This window comes from Chiloscyllium punctatum, chromosome 30 (assembly GCF_047496795.1).
Source record: "Chiloscyllium punctatum isolate Juve2018m chromosome 30, sChiPun1.3, whole genome shotgun sequence".
NCBI lineage: Eukaryota > Metazoa > Chordata > Chondrichthyes > Orectolobiformes > Hemiscylliidae > Chiloscyllium > Chiloscyllium punctatum.
The window spans coordinates 27,431,555-27,447,611 of NC_092768.1; the positions used below are offsets into that span (position 1 = coordinate 27,431,555).

At 45.8% G+C, this 16,057-nt stretch overlaps 2 protein-coding genes across 2 annotated transcripts in view; one reads left to right on the forward strand and one right to left on the reverse strand.

The window, feature by feature from the left end:
• skic2 (SKI2 subunit of superkiller complex) overlaps window positions 1-8,981 on the forward strand; it is a 55,475-nt gene extending 46,494 nt beyond the window's left edge. Inside the window, exons 26-29 of the mRNA XM_072550116.1 lie at window positions 3,174-3,284; window positions 3,893-4,111; window positions 4,986-5,126; window positions 6,963-8,981. Coding sequence (XP_072406217.1) covers window positions 3,174-3,284; window positions 3,893-4,111; window positions 4,986-5,126; window positions 6,963-7,163 — 672 coding nt within the window. The 3' untranslated portion in view covers window positions 7,164-8,981. The remainder of the gene's footprint in view (window positions 1-3,173; window positions 3,285-3,892; window positions 4,112-4,985; window positions 5,127-6,962) is intronic.
• Window positions 8,982-8,984: 3 nt separating this feature from the next.
• Window positions 8,985-16,057, reverse strand: part of LOC140455338 (complement factor B-like) — a 45,720-nt gene continuing 38,647 nt past the window's right edge. Inside the window, exons 14-18 of the mRNA XM_072550117.1 lie at window positions 15,929-16,008; window positions 13,689-13,789; window positions 13,090-13,225; window positions 11,810-11,859; window positions 8,985-9,828 (exon numbers count right to left, since the gene is read on the reverse strand). Coding sequence (XP_072406218.1) covers window positions 9,682-9,828; window positions 11,810-11,859; window positions 13,090-13,225; window positions 13,689-13,789; window positions 15,929-16,008 — 514 coding nt within the window. The 3' untranslated portion in view covers window positions 8,985-9,681. The remainder of the gene's footprint in view (window positions 9,829-11,809; window positions 11,860-13,089; window positions 13,226-13,688; window positions 13,790-15,928; window positions 16,009-16,057) is intronic.

Below are 16,057 nucleotides of genomic sequence, written 5' to 3' on the forward strand. Positions count from 1 at the left end.
ACATCATTCCTTAACTGAGGGTGCCCAATACTCGACACAGTAATCCTGTGCAACCCCAGGAGAATCTCGGTATTTTTGTATTTATTTCCCCTCCGGATAACTGATAAGATTCCATTCGGACACTCAGCTTCATCTGCATCTCCTGGTAATAGAGTCATAGCGATGTACAGCCCCGAAACAGACCCTTTGGTTCAACACGTCCATGCCAACCAAATATCCCAACCCAGTCTAGTGCCATCTGCAAGCACCCAGCCCATATCCTTCCAAACCCTTCTTATTCATATACCCATTCAAATACCTCTTAAATGTTGCAATTTTACCAGCCTCCACCACTTCCTCTGGCAGCTCATTCCATACATGTACCACCCTCTTCGTGAAAAAGTTGCCCCATAGGTCTCTTTTATATCTTTCACCTCTCACCCTAAACCTATGCCCTCTAGTTCTGGATTCCCTGACCCCAGGAAAAAGACTTTGCCTATTTACCCTATCCATGCCCCTCATAACTTTATAGAGGTTTACAAGGTCACCACCCCTACCAGACTCCGGCGCTTCAGGGAAAACAACCCCAGCCTGTTCAGCCTCTCGCTATAATTCAAATCCTCTAATCCTGGCAACATCCTTGTAAATCTTTTCTGAACCCTTTCAAGTTTCACAACATCTTTCCAATAGAAGGGAAACTAGAATTGCTTGCAATATTCCAACAGTGGCCCAACCAATGTTCTGTACAGCTGCAACATGACCTCCCAACTCCTGTACTCAACACTCTGACCAATAAAGGAAAGCATACCAAACGCCGCCTTTACTATCCTATCTACCTGCAACTCCACTTTCAAGGAGCTAGGAACCTGCACTCCAAGGTCTCTTTGTTCAACAACACTCCCTAGGACCTTACCATTAAGTGTATAAGTCCTACTAAGATTTGCTTTCCTGAAATGCAGCACCTCGCATTTATTCGAATTGAACTCTATCTGCCACTTCTCAGCCCATTGGCCCATCTGTACAAGACCCTGTTGTAATCTGAGGTAATCTTCGCTGTCCACTACACCTTCAATTTTGGTGTCATCTGCTACTTACTAACTGTACCTCTTATGCTTACATCCAAATCATTTATATAAATGACAATGTAGAGGGCCCAGCACCAATCCTTGTGGCACTCCACTGGTCACAGGCCTCCAGTCTGAAAAGCAACCCTCCAAATGGCTAGTTCTCCCTGTATTCAGTGAGATCTAACCTTGCTCACCATTCTCCCATGGGGAACCTTGTTGAATGCCTTGTTGAAGTCCATATAGATCACATCTAACGCTCTGCCCTCATCAATCCTCTTTGTTACTACTTCAAAAAACTCAATCAAGTTTGTGAGACATGATTTCCCACGCACAAAGCCATGTTGACTATCTCTAATCAGTCCTTGCCTTTCCAAATACATGAACATCCTGTCCCTCAGGATTCCCTCCAACAACTTGCCCACCACCAATGTCGGGCTAACTGGTTAGCCAACCTCCAGTCTTCTGGCACCTCACCAGTGACTATCGATGATACAAATATCTCCGCAAAAGGCCCAGCAATCACTTCCCTAGCTTCCCACAGAGTTCTAGGATACACCTGATTATGTGCTGGGGATTTATACATCTTTATGCATTTCAAGACACCCAGCACTTCCTCCTCTGTAATATGGATATTTTTCAAGATGTCATCATTAATTTCCCTACATTCTATATCTTCCATGTTCTTTTCCACAGTAAATACTGATGCAATATACTCATTTAGTATCTCCCCCACTTTCTGCGGCTCCACACAAAGGCCAGCTTGCTGATCTTTGAGGGGCTCTATTTTCTCCATAGTTACCCTTTTGTCCTTCATGTACTTTGTAAAAACCCTTTGGATCCTCCTTAATTCTATTTGCCAAAGCTATCCCATGTCCCCGTTTTGCCCTCCTGATTTCCCTCTTAAGTATACTCCTACTGCCTTTATAGTCTTCTAAGGATTCACTCAATCTATGCTGTCTGTACCTGACATATGCTTCCTTCCTTTTCTTAACCAAAGCCTCAATTTCTTTAGTCATCCAGCATTCCCTATACCTACCAGCCTTTCCTTTCACTTTCACTGGAATATAGTGTCTCTGGGCTCTTGTTAACTCATTTCTGAAGGCTTCCCATTTTCCAGCCGTCCCTTTACCTGTGAACATCTGTCCCCAATCAGCTTTTGAAAGTTCTTGCCTAATACCGTCAAAATTGGCCTTTCTCCAATTTCGAAATTAAACTTTTAGATCTGGTCTATCCTTTTTCCTTCACTATTTTAAGTCTAATAGAATTATGGTCGCTGGCCCCAAAGTGCTCCCTCACTGACACCTCAGTCACCTGTTCTCTGGTCACTTGCCATTTGTATAACCTACTTTATTACTCTTGCTGCCAAAATAAACAATTCACATTTTCCCACATTATACTTCAGTTACCAGATCTTTGACCACTTATCGACATCTTTTTAAAGCCTTCTTTACAAATGTTTCCTGCACAACTTAGGGAGCAAACTATGTCATCGGCAAATTTGGCAAACCTGTCTTGAGTTGCTTAATCCAAGTCATTTGAATAAATTGTAAACAGTTAAAACCCGAGCACACCACTTGCTACATATCGCCAACTTGATAAAGGCCTATTTTATTCCCTACTTTCCGCTTCCTTTTCCCCAACCCAATTTTCTAACCGTCCTATACGCTAGCTCCCTACAGCACGAGTTTTTATTTTTGCACAATAACCATGAATTGGCACTTCAAACGCTTTCTGGAAGTCTCAGTATGGTACATTCACAACCCTTTATGTTGACTCTGCCTGGTTACCTTGAACTTATTAACAAAGTTAAAACAGGACACTTAGATAAGAGCTTCCAATGTTTTTCCCAACAACAGATATTAAGCTAGTTGACTTACACTTCTAAACCCAAGAGTTTCCAATACAACCCGTGAGTTCCCATCTAAATCTCACTGCATGCATAGGTGATACCAGAGTAACTCCACGCTTAATTGTCCATCTCCCTGGGACAAGTGCTGTTGATTTCTCTCGTTCCTGTCAGCAGATGTGTTAGGGAGCTCAGTTTGGGTGTGACATGGGGATGGGATGGGTGTCTGTGAGAAACTGACACACGTGAACTGCTGCTGATTTGGTTAATATCTCCTGCAGTACACACGGATGCATGAGCGGATGATGATCAAGGATGAGCTGGAACGACTCCGTTTCCTAGTGTCGGATCGGAGCCTGATGCTGCTCCCAGAGTACGAGCAGAGAGTTAATGTACGTCAATATGGGACTTGGTGAGATGCAGCCGAGGGACAGGGTCAGAGGGACAGGTCAGCGAGAGAGACCTGGGTGGGTACAAGGGTCAGCAAGAGAGGAGGGAGGGGCAGGAGTGAGGTCAGTGGGTGCCACAGGATGGGGCAGAGCCTGTGACGGGGAGAGAGAGAGAGCGCGCGCATGGGGAGAAGGGTGGATGCCAAGGTTAGAGGGAGAGCGTCATGGGAGGTTAGGGGGGCAGCAGAGAAATAGAGTGGATGTTAGTGAGGGAAAGCTGTGGGAGGGGGTGGGGGGCGCAGTGGTTGTCGGTGAGAGGGCAACAGGTTTGGGGAGTAGGGTCAGGGTCCGTGAGAGAGAGCCAGGGATGGGAGTGGTGAGGTGAGTTAGTGAGAGAGCCAGGGTCGAGAGTGGTGGGAGTCGGGTGGGCGGTGGTTAGAGAGAGAGAGAGCCAGGGGATGGGACCAGTGTTTTGGGTTTGGAGAGTGTGCAGTGGTGCTTTAGGAGGCGGTGAGAGGTAAGGGAGCAACCAGTTGAGCTGTCTGGAATCGTCCCAGGTCTGAAGCTGAGCTTTTTCTGTTTCCCACCTTTGCCCCACCCCCACCCAACAGGTGCTGAAGGCCCTCAAGTACATCGATGAGAGTTGTGCTGTGCAATTGAAGGGCCGGGTGGCCTGTGAGATCAGTAACCATGAGCTAATTGTGACGGAGATGGTCTTTGAGAACGTGCTGACAGACTTGCGGCCGGAGGAGATTGTCGCTCTTCTGTCCTGCCTGGTCTTCCAGCAGAAAACGCAGGTGGAGCCTGAACTCAATGAGGTTCTACGCAAGGTGAGGGCAGGACAGGGCCTCGGGCAGCATGGAAATTCGGGGATAGAGCCCTGGCGTGTGGCTGAATGGGTACTGACTACGGACGCTGTGGGCTGGACGTGCTCTTGTATCAATCCTGTGGCCATTCTCCATACTGCTGTGTCAGAGGATCGTACAGGCCAGCAGCTCAGTAGCTATCATCAACCTGAGCTACAAATCTTCTCAAAAACCGCTAACTGGCAGAACCCATTCAGCCCACTGAGTCTGTGCTGGCTCTCTGCACAGCACATCAAATCAGCCAATCCCATTCCCCCCCCCCCTCACTGCAAATTTATTTCCTTCCTTCCAATGCTCATCCGGTTTCCTTTCAAAATCATTCATTGTCTGCATACTCCAGCTCATTACCTTAGAATCCCTGCAGTGTGAGAGCAAGCCATTGGGCCCACAAGTCCACACCGATCGCCAAACAGCTTCCTACCCAGACCCACTCCCCTATCCTATCCCTGTAACCCTGCATTTCCCATGGCCAATCCATCTAACCTGCATATCTTTGGACTGCACCCGAGGGTGGAATCGAACATGGGTCCCTGGCGCCATGAGGCAGCAGTGTTGACCACTTGGTGACATGCCCTCCCCTCTAACTATTCCCCAAATCCTTAAATCTTTTTCTCCTGGACCTTATACTATTTGGTAATGGGAACAGCTTCTCTTCATTATTGTATGCAAACTGTATCTTGTGCACCTCCGTCCATCGGAACTAGGCACAGGGCTCTGCCCGAAGAACAGCATTGTGAATTGGAGGCTTGCGTCACTGCACAAGGCACTGTCCAACCTCTCTCGTTCAGTCCTTTTAACATGTGTTCCTGTTGTTCAAGTGTCCATTTCTCCTCCTCAGGGGATCGAGCGGATTCGTGGTGTTGCCGAGAGGATAGCCACCCTGCAGCGGGAGTGCAGCCTGCGTGAGTCGGTTGAGGATTATGTAGAGCAGTTTAAGTTTGGTTTGGTGGAAGTGGTGTACGAGTGGGCCCAGGGTCTGGTGAGTATCCACAAGCTGCAGTGACCTGCTATCAAGGCCACTTGCTATTTTACCTCTGCTCCTGTCTCGCCCAGCTGTCAGCCGCAGGGGTTGGTGGTGGTGGGGTGGGGGGGGCGGTGCGGTGCGGCGCGGCAGGGGGAACCAGTGAGCTACTAGGACATTTTTCCACCTCCCCCACCCCAAAACAATTAATCTTTTAGTGCATTTTTTCTTTAGTTCCTGACTACCTCTGGCAAAGGTTAAAAGAGGCCTGGGGGCTCCATGTTCCTCTCCATGTGATGCATGGATAGGCAGAGGGGCAGATGCAGGCACCGACAGACAGGCAGACCACACTAACGGGCTGATACAGAAGTACACACTGGGACATGTGCCTCTGCACTCAAGCGAGTTAGCTTGGGCACAGCCTCTGAGTGAAAGGGTGACCCTTTCGAACTGGGATGAGGAGGAATTTCTTCAGCCAGAAGGTGGTGAATCTGTAGAAGGCCGTGGAAGGCAACTCATTTGAGTGTGTTGAAGACAGAGATAGATAAGATCTTTAATTGGTAAGGGGACCAAAGGTTACAGGGAGAAGGCAGCAGAATGGGATTGAGAAACTTAATAGTCATGATCGAATGGCAGAGCAACTCAATAGGCTGTGTAGCTGAATTCTGCTCCTTATCCTATGGTCTTTTTGGGTAGACCTCGAGGAAGAATATTGAAGCTCGGGGATGGTAGAGAGGAGGGACCTCATAATGGGTGGAATCTGGAGAAGCTAGTAATGTCCTCCACAGAGCCGAGAAGGTTAAGGGGAGATTGAAGCTGCAAAACCAAAATTGTTAATGGTGGTTGTTGGTTGGCCATCGTTTATAGAGAGAGATCTAGAGAGGAAGTGAGAAGTTCACACCATGGGAGAGGTGTTAAAATCTAGATAGTGCCACCTAAAAGGAGAATTGGAATCTGATTCCATCGCAGTTTGCGGAAGGTAATTAGACAGCACTTGTTCATTTTCAGGGTTCTGAAGAGAAAGCTGTGACATGACATGATTGAACTTTTATTTTCCCTGAACATTGAGTCAGTCATTAGAAAGAGATTTCATTGGAAAAAGAGACAGGATTCCAGACCATTTTATTTTTACACCAGTCGCTTTCCTGAGCAAAACATTGAGAAAACTCGAGACTTGACTTCAGTTCTCAGCACTAATTCCACTCCCTTGTCACCAACTCTACCCCTCTCCCCACCATCTGTTTGAGACAATGCCAGTCTTTTCACAACCTCCGTGATGTTTTTGACCCCAGGATGAGCTGTGGGCCACATTTTTGGACCATCCAACAAAGTCGCTGATTTCCTTCTCTGTAGCTTTGTGTGAGATTGCCCCGTCTCAGCTCCTCATTGCTGCTGAAATCCTCATCCGTGCTTTAGTCACTTTCCACTTCTGATGTGGGAAGCCGCTTGTGTCTGATCTCCCACAATGCAGCATCGAATTTTCAGCTCATCCGAAACTCTGCTCCCCATATGACTCCCGCTGTGCTTGCTTGCTGACTGACACTGTCCCACAGTCTGGCAACATTTCCAGCCTTGTGTTGAATTGCCCGCCTTCTCCCGCTGTAATACGCCAGCTCCCAGAATTTAATCATTCCACTGCAGACCCTAAGCGCTGGAATTCCCTTACGTACAGCTCTCCTCCTCTGTACCTCGCTTTCCCTTTTTTTTTATGTTTTGCATGCCCCTGAAAAGCTGCAGTTTTGGTTCAGTTTTCACTCACCACCTCCCTCTGAGGCAGGTTTGAGTTTTTGGTGAAGCTGTTGACGGTGTTTCCCACTTCTGGTGAACTCGCTGCCTTTCCCGTTTTGTGCTCAGCCCTTTGCTGAGATCACCAGGCTTACGGACGTCCAGGAGGGCATCATCGTGCGGTGCATCCAGCGGCTGAACGAGACCTGTCGCGATGTGCGCAACGCAGCCCGCATCATCGGGGACCCCACCCTCAATGCCAAGATGGAGCAGGCCTCGAACCTCATCAAAAGGGACATTGTGTTCGCTGCCAGCCTGTACACCCAGTAAGAGCCGGCTGGCCAGCCATCTCGCACTGGGACGCCGTGCTTCTGCCCCCGCCGCCACCTCCTCCTGCCGTATCGATTAAACAACAGCCAAGCAAGAGCCTATGCCTCTTCGGTTCAGCTACCTCCTACATTGGTGATGTCGTCGGGTCAGCATCGCCATTGTCATGGGTCCAAGGGGCAAGGTGTTTTCAGTCCCGCAGCCCTGAACCAGCATAGCCCCAGCAGCCTTGTACCAACCATGCCAGCTGGCAGCCACAGCCGAACTGGGTATTGCGAAGCTTCCAACCTGCTGAGAGGACACGGTGACAGGGCAGGTTCCTACAGACCCATCACTAGAAATTCTCCATGTCAGGCAGTGGGCGTGTGTATGTGTGAGACCTCGTGTTCCAGACCGCAAAATGAGTATTTCATCCGTTTTGATCTGTGCTACTCTCAGACACTGCTTTCAGCCAGACTCTGAAAGGTGTGATTATAAACACGAGACTGTTTGTTTGACTTTCAGCACGATGTGAACTTTAGCAACTACACTGAAGTCCTGTGTTGTAATGAAGGCACTGCACACGGCACCTGGAGGAGGAGCCCATTCTGTGTGTTATGCCTGTGCCAGCTCTTCGATCGAGCCACCCACTCAGTCCCACTTACTCCATGTCCCTGAGGGTGTCTCCCTTTCAAATATTTACCTAATTCTGTTTTGAAATTTGAAACCGTGATGCACACAGTTCCACTGCCTGTTGCTGCAGTGGTGAGTGATCGCATACATGCGTGAGTGTACAGGTGATGTGTTTTACCTGGTTTCTCACAGGTGAGGTTGCGACAATTTGAAAATTATAAAGCTCAGAATGCAACCTCACCAGTTGCGATCTTCCACTGCCTCTCACCCCATTTGTCCCCAACCTCCCTTCCTAAACCAATCCGTAAAACTGTTGAGCAAGATTCCCTAATCCCAGAGTGAAATCCCGACCTCGTTGCTCAGGCCATCTCATCACATTCTTCTCTTTTTTTTTTATTCTTTCGTCGTTGCTCCTAGCTGGCCAACCCAGCGCCTTTTTAGGATAATGAAAACCACAGCCCATAATGAGATTCGTTCTGCCCTCACTGCACGCCACCACAAAACTGCTATTTTCAACACATGGTTACAACAGAACACGGTTACAATTGTACCCCTTCTTTCTTCAACGCCTCCCAACCACACCCCCCCCCCCCAACAACTTCCAATCTCTCCGAATCCTTCGCCTACTCCTGACTTAGCCAGCCAGAATTGGGAACCTTGTCTATCCAAACGCCCCACTCAGTCAGAATGCTCTTATTCACCACCCTCCTTCCCGAACATTGATTATTTATAACTGACGGAGAGAAGGAAAATTTCAAGCACAAGCAGATGAAACACATACACACACAAACTCACCGTAGCCTATCGTTCTCCCACTGAGATTTCCACCTGGAATTTTCTCTTGGCCCTGTCAGAATATTTACTGTAATGCCTGTTGTCAAGCAGCAAAGGTGACAGGAACTGTGGTATCATTCCGCATTTAGCCTACACAGAGGCTGCCAGCTGTTGTTTGGAGTTTGGTACTTACTCAGCGCAATTAGCATTAATTCTACTGCAGCAAGTAACAAGAGAAAATAAAAACTGAATTTGCCAGAACCCATTCATTCCCGTTGCCGATCTCGATGCAAGCGTTGCTTCTTTTGACCCAGTAAGTTAAATTTCTCTGCAGGAAGTTCCGAGGGTGTTAAATCTCTGTAAGATAGCTCTGTGAGTTGTTTATGGCTAAGCCCAGGATGAACAACAACAATTAATAAAAATCATTTGAATGAAGTATTTATTGATCTTTTATAAAACCAAATGCTCATCAACTGAATATTTTAATCAATGCGCCACACTGGAAGTTGAGAATCTTTTTTACTAAAATGTCCTGATTGTCTTTATCATTAACTGAAACATCGGCAACATACTTGGCAGAGGAAATAGTCAATAAATCACTGGAAGAGTAGAGACAAGAACTTGCAATTTGCTAAGGACTGCACAGCTGTAAGAATGGGTGATTTGAACTTCAGTGCTGGCCTGCATCAAGACAACTTGCTTGTTTTAGTACTGCTAGCTGACACTCAAACTACAACTGAGTGCATGGGGTATGTATAAATACTGCTGAGATGTTAGGATAACTCTAGCCTGCGCTGAAAGTTCGGATTATAAAGAGTTGGGAGACCCCAGGCTGTGACTCGAAAGTCACAGAGTGGTCATTCTTCAGGGATTGGTAGAAATGAGAGATTCCTGGGCCATAATGGGATTCCAGCCAGCACCTGAAAATCCTCCGGCTGGGAATTGCTCCCATGATGCAGGTATTTTGTGTGTGTGTGTGTGTATATATATATTACATGTGTCTATTGATTTGGGCCCAACAACAGCTCAGAGAAAATCACAGTGCCACATGGTAAGTGAGATGTATCTAAGAACGCAGCAGTGTTTTCATTGAACAATGGATTCCCTTCAGCTACCTGGAAGGGAAATGTGTCTCCTACTGGCCCAGAAATCTGGTGCTGTCGCCCAGGTGCTGCTTCAACCAGTCCATCACCTTGAACAAATTGATGTGAAAATCTCTGGCATGGTCTGGTAGATAGGATTGTTCACACAGGTTCACAACTCCCCAGCTTACGATTCCCACCTGGGATGGCAGAAATACTACATTTAGAAAGCACCTTTCATAAGAGAATAGCAACAGCTCTAAGGGTGGGTGGGTAGGTGGGGGCACATGGAGCATGCAGGCTGTGGTGGAGGAAATGTTTAATAGCACCAATTATTGAAAGTGCGGAACGAGGTGAGAATGCAGTCTATAAAAATAGATAAAATCCATGTCTTTATAAATAGAGGTGTACAATGCAACGGTAAGGTAGTTGCAGTAAATTGAGAAGGTGACGATGTTGTGACAGTATCACTAGATGAGTAAGCCAGAAGTTAAAAGTACGGGGGCAGGAACTCAAAACCTACTTGATCAGCCAATGTAATTTAAATTGAATTAATAAAATTTGGACTTAAACTAGTTGCAGTATCAGTGAAAATGAAGCTCCTGTCAGTTGTAAAACCCATCTGGTTCATCAACTCTCTTTGGGGAACACAATCTACTGTCCTGACGTGTATGTGACTCCAGATCCACAGCAATGTGGCTGAATTTGGGCCTCGCATGTCACTCAGTTCAAGGGGCAGTTAGAGATGAGAAATAAAAACTGGCCTTGTAAGTGATGCCCACATCCCATGAAAAAACTAAGGGGATTGTGACTTTTTAAAAACAAAATAGTAGATGGGACTAGTTCAGTTTGGGAACATAGTTGGCGTGACCTGGTTGGAGTGAAGGATCTGTTTCCATGCTGTATGAGTATGACTCTAAACAGTAGTCTGACAGTAGCTGGAGTGGATGTAAGTTTGCTCACTGAGCTGGAAGATTCATTTTCAGAGGTTTTGCCACCATACTAGGGAACATCTTCAGTGAGCCTCCAGACAAAGCCTCCACTGAAGATCTTACCTAGTACGGTGACGAAATGTCTGAAAGTGAACCTTCCGACTAAGAGAGCAAACTTCCATCCAGAACCTCAACCTGAGCTACAAATCTTAAAACTCACAAGTAACTGGAGTAGTATCCAGTTCTGGGCACCACAGTTTCAGATTAATGTGAAGGCATAAGAAAAGCTTTTGTAGAATGACCCCAGGGATGTGGAAACATGAGTTATATGGGTATATTGGAGAAGCTGACACAGAAAGAGACCGCGAAGGCTGTGCCAGATCTTTGAATGAGCTTTTCCATTAGCTCCACTTCCCTGTACTTTAGCTCATTCATCATTCATGATTTTGACCAATCCCTTTTGCAAGTTAGACTGAAATCCTCTACCCACCCCTTTTCAGTGAACGAATTAAAGCAACAACTTATTCCTCCTCAAACTTTCTTGCCTAGACCCTCAAATGAGTGTAGTGGTCATCTATAAGATATAGGAGCACAAATTAGGCCATTTAGCCCATTGTGTCTGCTCCACCATTCAATCATGGCTGATAGATTTCTCAACCCCCCATTGTCCTGATTTTTCTCCATAACCCTTGATACCCTTGAAAATCAAGAATCTATCTTAGCCTTAAATATACTGAATGACTTGGTCTCCACAGCCTTCTGTGGCCATGAATTCCAGGCATTCCCCACTCTCTGCCTGAAGGAGTTTCTCCTTATCTCTGTTCTAAAAGGTCTTCCCTTTACTCTAAGGCTGTGCCCTCAGATCCTTGTCTCCCCCCCCCACCACCACCAATGGAAACATCTTCCCAACATTCACTCTGTCCAGGCCTTTCAATATTCTGTAAGTTTCAGTTGTCTCCCCTTGTCCTTCAAATCTATGACTATTAGAAATGGTTAATCCATATCCACGTCATATTTTGGAATACAGGGATGGACTGATTGGCTTCTTCCTGTGCTGGGGTTAAACTCCCCTCCACCTTTCCCCCTCTGGGGAGAATAACCCCAAACTCTGTAGCCTCTCCAGGCCACCTAAATACTTCAAATCAGCTCCGAATTTGATAGGACTTTAGAGTGTTTCAACTCTTGGTATTGAGACCTCAGTAGGATTGACATTGCACACTACTGAAACAACACAGATGTATGTACAAACCTGAATATATCGGTATAGTTTCTGAATGTACAATGGTCCTCCTGAATCTCCTTTTTTAAACAAGAAAAAAATAAAATAGTTAGTTGCTTTGCTCCCAGTGGTAGCTGGGAGTATACATTGGAATCATCACTGCTAGGCTGCTTCTGTAACCCCTTAAGAAAACAGACTACATCTTGGGCTTTACGAACAGGGTACAGAGAAAAGTACAAAAGGAGGTAAGTTACATTAAACCTTAATAATAATTTTGATCCCAACTGGAGTATTCTGGGCTCCATACTTTTTGGGAACGATTGAAGGCATCAGAAAAGTGCAGAAAATATTCAGTGACTATTTCCAGGGATGAGAGACTCCTATTACATATGCAAAGTAGGAGAAATTGGGGAGGATATTCTAGCCATGGAGAGAGGGCATCAATGATTTGCCAGGCTGATTCCTGAGTTGCAGGACTGGGGTATGAAGAGAGACTGGGTTGGTTAGGACTATATTCACTGGCATTTAGGATAATGAAGTGGAGAGATTTCATAGAAACTTATGAAATTCTAACTGGACTAGAGAGCATGGGTGGAGGAATAATATTGCCAATGACCTCTGAGTGCAGAACTGGGCGGTGTCACAGTCTAAGGATATAGAGTCGGTCATTTAGAACTGAGAGAAGGAGAGATTTCTTCAACCAGAGAGTGGTGAGCCTGTGGAATTTTCTGCCACAGAGAGAAGTTGAATTTTTAAAGGAGTTAGATGCATTTTTCGGGTCTGGGGAGAAAGCAGGTAAAGGTAACTGAGTTCGATGATCAGTCATAATAGTATGAATGGTGGAGAAGGTTTGAAGGGCCGAATAGCCTACTGCCCTTGCTATTTGCTAAGTTTCCAAACATTGGGGAAGTGAAGGTGGATAGGAGACTTGATATAGATGTTCAAAAGCGTGAGGGGACTACATAGAATATATGAACAACAGTCCCCACTAATGGCTTTAGACCAGGAGTCGAAACATGTAGTGCTGCAAAAGTACAGTAGGATTTGAGGAGCAGGAGAATCGATGTTTTGGGTACCAGGCATAAGGAGCATGCAAATTTAGAGCAGTTGGTGGAGGAAGTAATTCAGACATGGACCGGTTAGTATCTGGAAAAATAGGTTGACTGAATTTGTGGTGGAGGCAAGTTGAGTCAAGAGTGAAATGGATCATTATTTGAAAAAGAGAAATGCGTAGGGAGAAGGCAAGGGCCTGTGACTAGGCGAATTCCTCCTCTGGAGAGAGGAGGATGGGACAACTCCGGAATGCTTACCCTTACAGCTGATGACCTCCGGATTCTTTTTACTTCCTCCTGTGCAGAGAAAGCGGTCAGTGACCACGTCTTTGACGTTGCTCACGTTAACATAGATGGCAGCTTTGAGAGCGTCCTGCTCACACGAAGCTCTTTCCTGTAAAATATATTGAGAACTTACTGGAGCATTCACCAATAGTTTTGTGTTGTGCATTGACTTGGACTCAATTCTTAGCCCCTGACTTGTCAAAGCTTGTCTGTCATCTACAAGTCAGGAGGGTGCTGGAATACTCCCCACTGGCCTGGACGAGTGTGGATCCAATAGCACACAAGAATCTCAACACCATTCAGGACAAAGCAGTCCACTCGATTAACACCCCATCCAGTATTTTAAACATTAACTCCCCTCACCTCTGGTGTATTGTGACAGCAGTTATGTGTCCTGCGTACAAGACACACTGCAGCAACTTACAGTACTACCCCAGCACTGAACGAGGCAGCATGTGCAAACTCCCATCTGCAGGTTCTTGATCTGAATATATATCTTGTACTGTAACTGGGTCAGACACTATTGAAAATTTCAAAATACAGTAAACTTCCCCCTATGCAGAATAACTCACCGATGCACCAGTCTTTATCTTCACGTTTTTCAGTTCGTGTTTCCGAGTTTTCTGAATAAACTTGGCTTCAACAGTTCCCAAAGTTGGGATCAGTTCTCTCTCTGTAACAGCAACAGACCATTACTAATCCTCATTATATATTTTTTTTCTGCACTGCGATTATTGGCAAGTTTTCTTCGGTCAGGTATGCCATGGAAATGTGGTGCCTCAAATGCACAGCAGGCCAGGCAGCATCCGAGTAGCAAGAAACTGCTTTCTCCTGCTCCTCGGATGCTGCCTGACCTGCTGTGCTTTTCCAGCACCACACTCTCGACTCTGATCTTCAGCATCTGCAGTCCTCACTTTTTCCTATGTCATGGAAATGTCAGAGGCAGTTCATTACCCTGCATGAGTTGGGCCCAGTTGCCTCCCCCCATTGCCTTGCAATTTGCCTTCTCAGTTACGTGCTGCAGCTATATTCTTAGCATTTTGTGTTTTATGCACAAGTACACCCAGCTCCCACAATGCTGCACTTCTTTGGAGTCTGTTTTCATTTATTTTTTTGTTGTTGTTGTGTTGCCATAGACTTACCAGACCATAGGGGCTGCTCTCTCATTTGAGAGAGACAACTAGTGGTGATTTAACCTGAGGACCACCAGACATCAGGTGAGGGAAGAGGTTGAGAAGGAGAGTCCTTCCTGGTAGTCTCATACCAGTGATGGGATTGTTGGCATTACCCTGCTCTGCGAGCCAACTGAGGTAAAGGCTTTCAACTAATCGACACAACCTCACAATTTCCTACAAAAACTCCATTTGCTAAGTTATTGCCCACTCGTGAAACTATCGATATCAGTTTCCTTCAGTCTTCAACTTAAAGACTATCTATTTATTTTTTTCTGTAGTTTTGGTTCAGGATTGAAATGGGATAAGAACTGTCTTTAAAAACCATGGATTGATGAAGCATTACTGCACTTTTTAAAAGCAAATATTCCAACACTCATTGTAACTGCTGTTTGCACAGCTGCCTGTTTGTGTTGAATACCTAGTTACAGATCAGCTGAAGACAGAGGGGGGTTGTATAAAATCCGAGCTTTGGTCAGCACCAGCAGCTGATTGGTTGGTGGCCTTGTGATCAGTTATTAATTCCAAAGGTCTCCAACGGCTATCTGATTGGCTCCCAGTAGCTGAACAGCTTAGGGTGCGAACGTTTGAAGGAGAACAGAAGGAGTTTTTTTTTATCTGCAGCAAAAAGCCTCTCAAGCTTGAAGGTAGCCAGTTTATGTCGATTAAAGTGTGGAGCTGGAAAAAGCACGGCAGGTCAAGTGGCATCAGAGAAGCAGGGGAGTCAATGTTTCAGGTCAGAACCTTTCATCAGTCCTGCTTGACAAAGAACTCTAAAAATAATTTGTCTACCATGATTTCCCTTTAATTAAATCATGTAAAACCTGTTTGATTGTCTTAAGCTTTTCTAAATGTTCTGTATTTCTTATTTAAGAATGGACTCTAACATTTTCCCAATGATAGACATTAGTGTAACTGGCTCCTGCTTTTTGTCTCCTTCCCTTTTTGAACAGGGGGACCCCATTAGCTTTCCAATCTGCTGGAACTCTTCCAGAATCCAGAGAGTCCTGGAATATTTCAACCATTGCTACCACCATCTCTACAGCTATTTCCTTTAAAATACTTGGATGCTGTCCATCAGTTCCTGGTGACCGGTTTTCCTTCGGTCCCATTAGTTTGCCAAATACTTTGTCCCTGTTGATAGAGGCTATTACGAGATCTTTCCTTTGCTAACAATTTGCTGATCTGTTATGTCTGCAGTGACCCCTACACTGGAATGGGCACCAAATGCTGGCCTAGCAATTGCAAATGAAGTCACCAGGGTCCAAAAGGACTGCAGGGCAGCTCTCTCATCAGGGAGAGATGACTGGTGGTGGTTTAACCCGAGGATGTCCATGCCTCAGGTAAGGGAAGAGTTGAGAAGAAAGCACATTCATGGTAACCTCAGCCAATGGGAGAATTGAACCTAGACCATTGGTATCTCTCTACGTTACAAACCAACCAACTGAGCTAACCATCCCTCTTCCAGAATAAGTGCACCTTAAAGCACACATCCTCAGTAAGATCTAGAGAATTATTTCCTTGCAGAATTATTCCACAGTTTTCTCATTCTATTCATTCTGTGACATAAGTTTGATTTTCAATTGCCTATTAACCCTTAAGTTGGGTGGAACTGAAACACTGAAGGAGCCACAGATTACCATGATCAGCACAAGTTGGTTTGGTCTGAGATATCCTCAAAGCAACACTGGTGTCCACTGTACATGGCAGGCAAATCGGTCTGAGGGCAGAAAGTGATGAAAGAGTTAGTCAGATACTCTTCAAGGAAG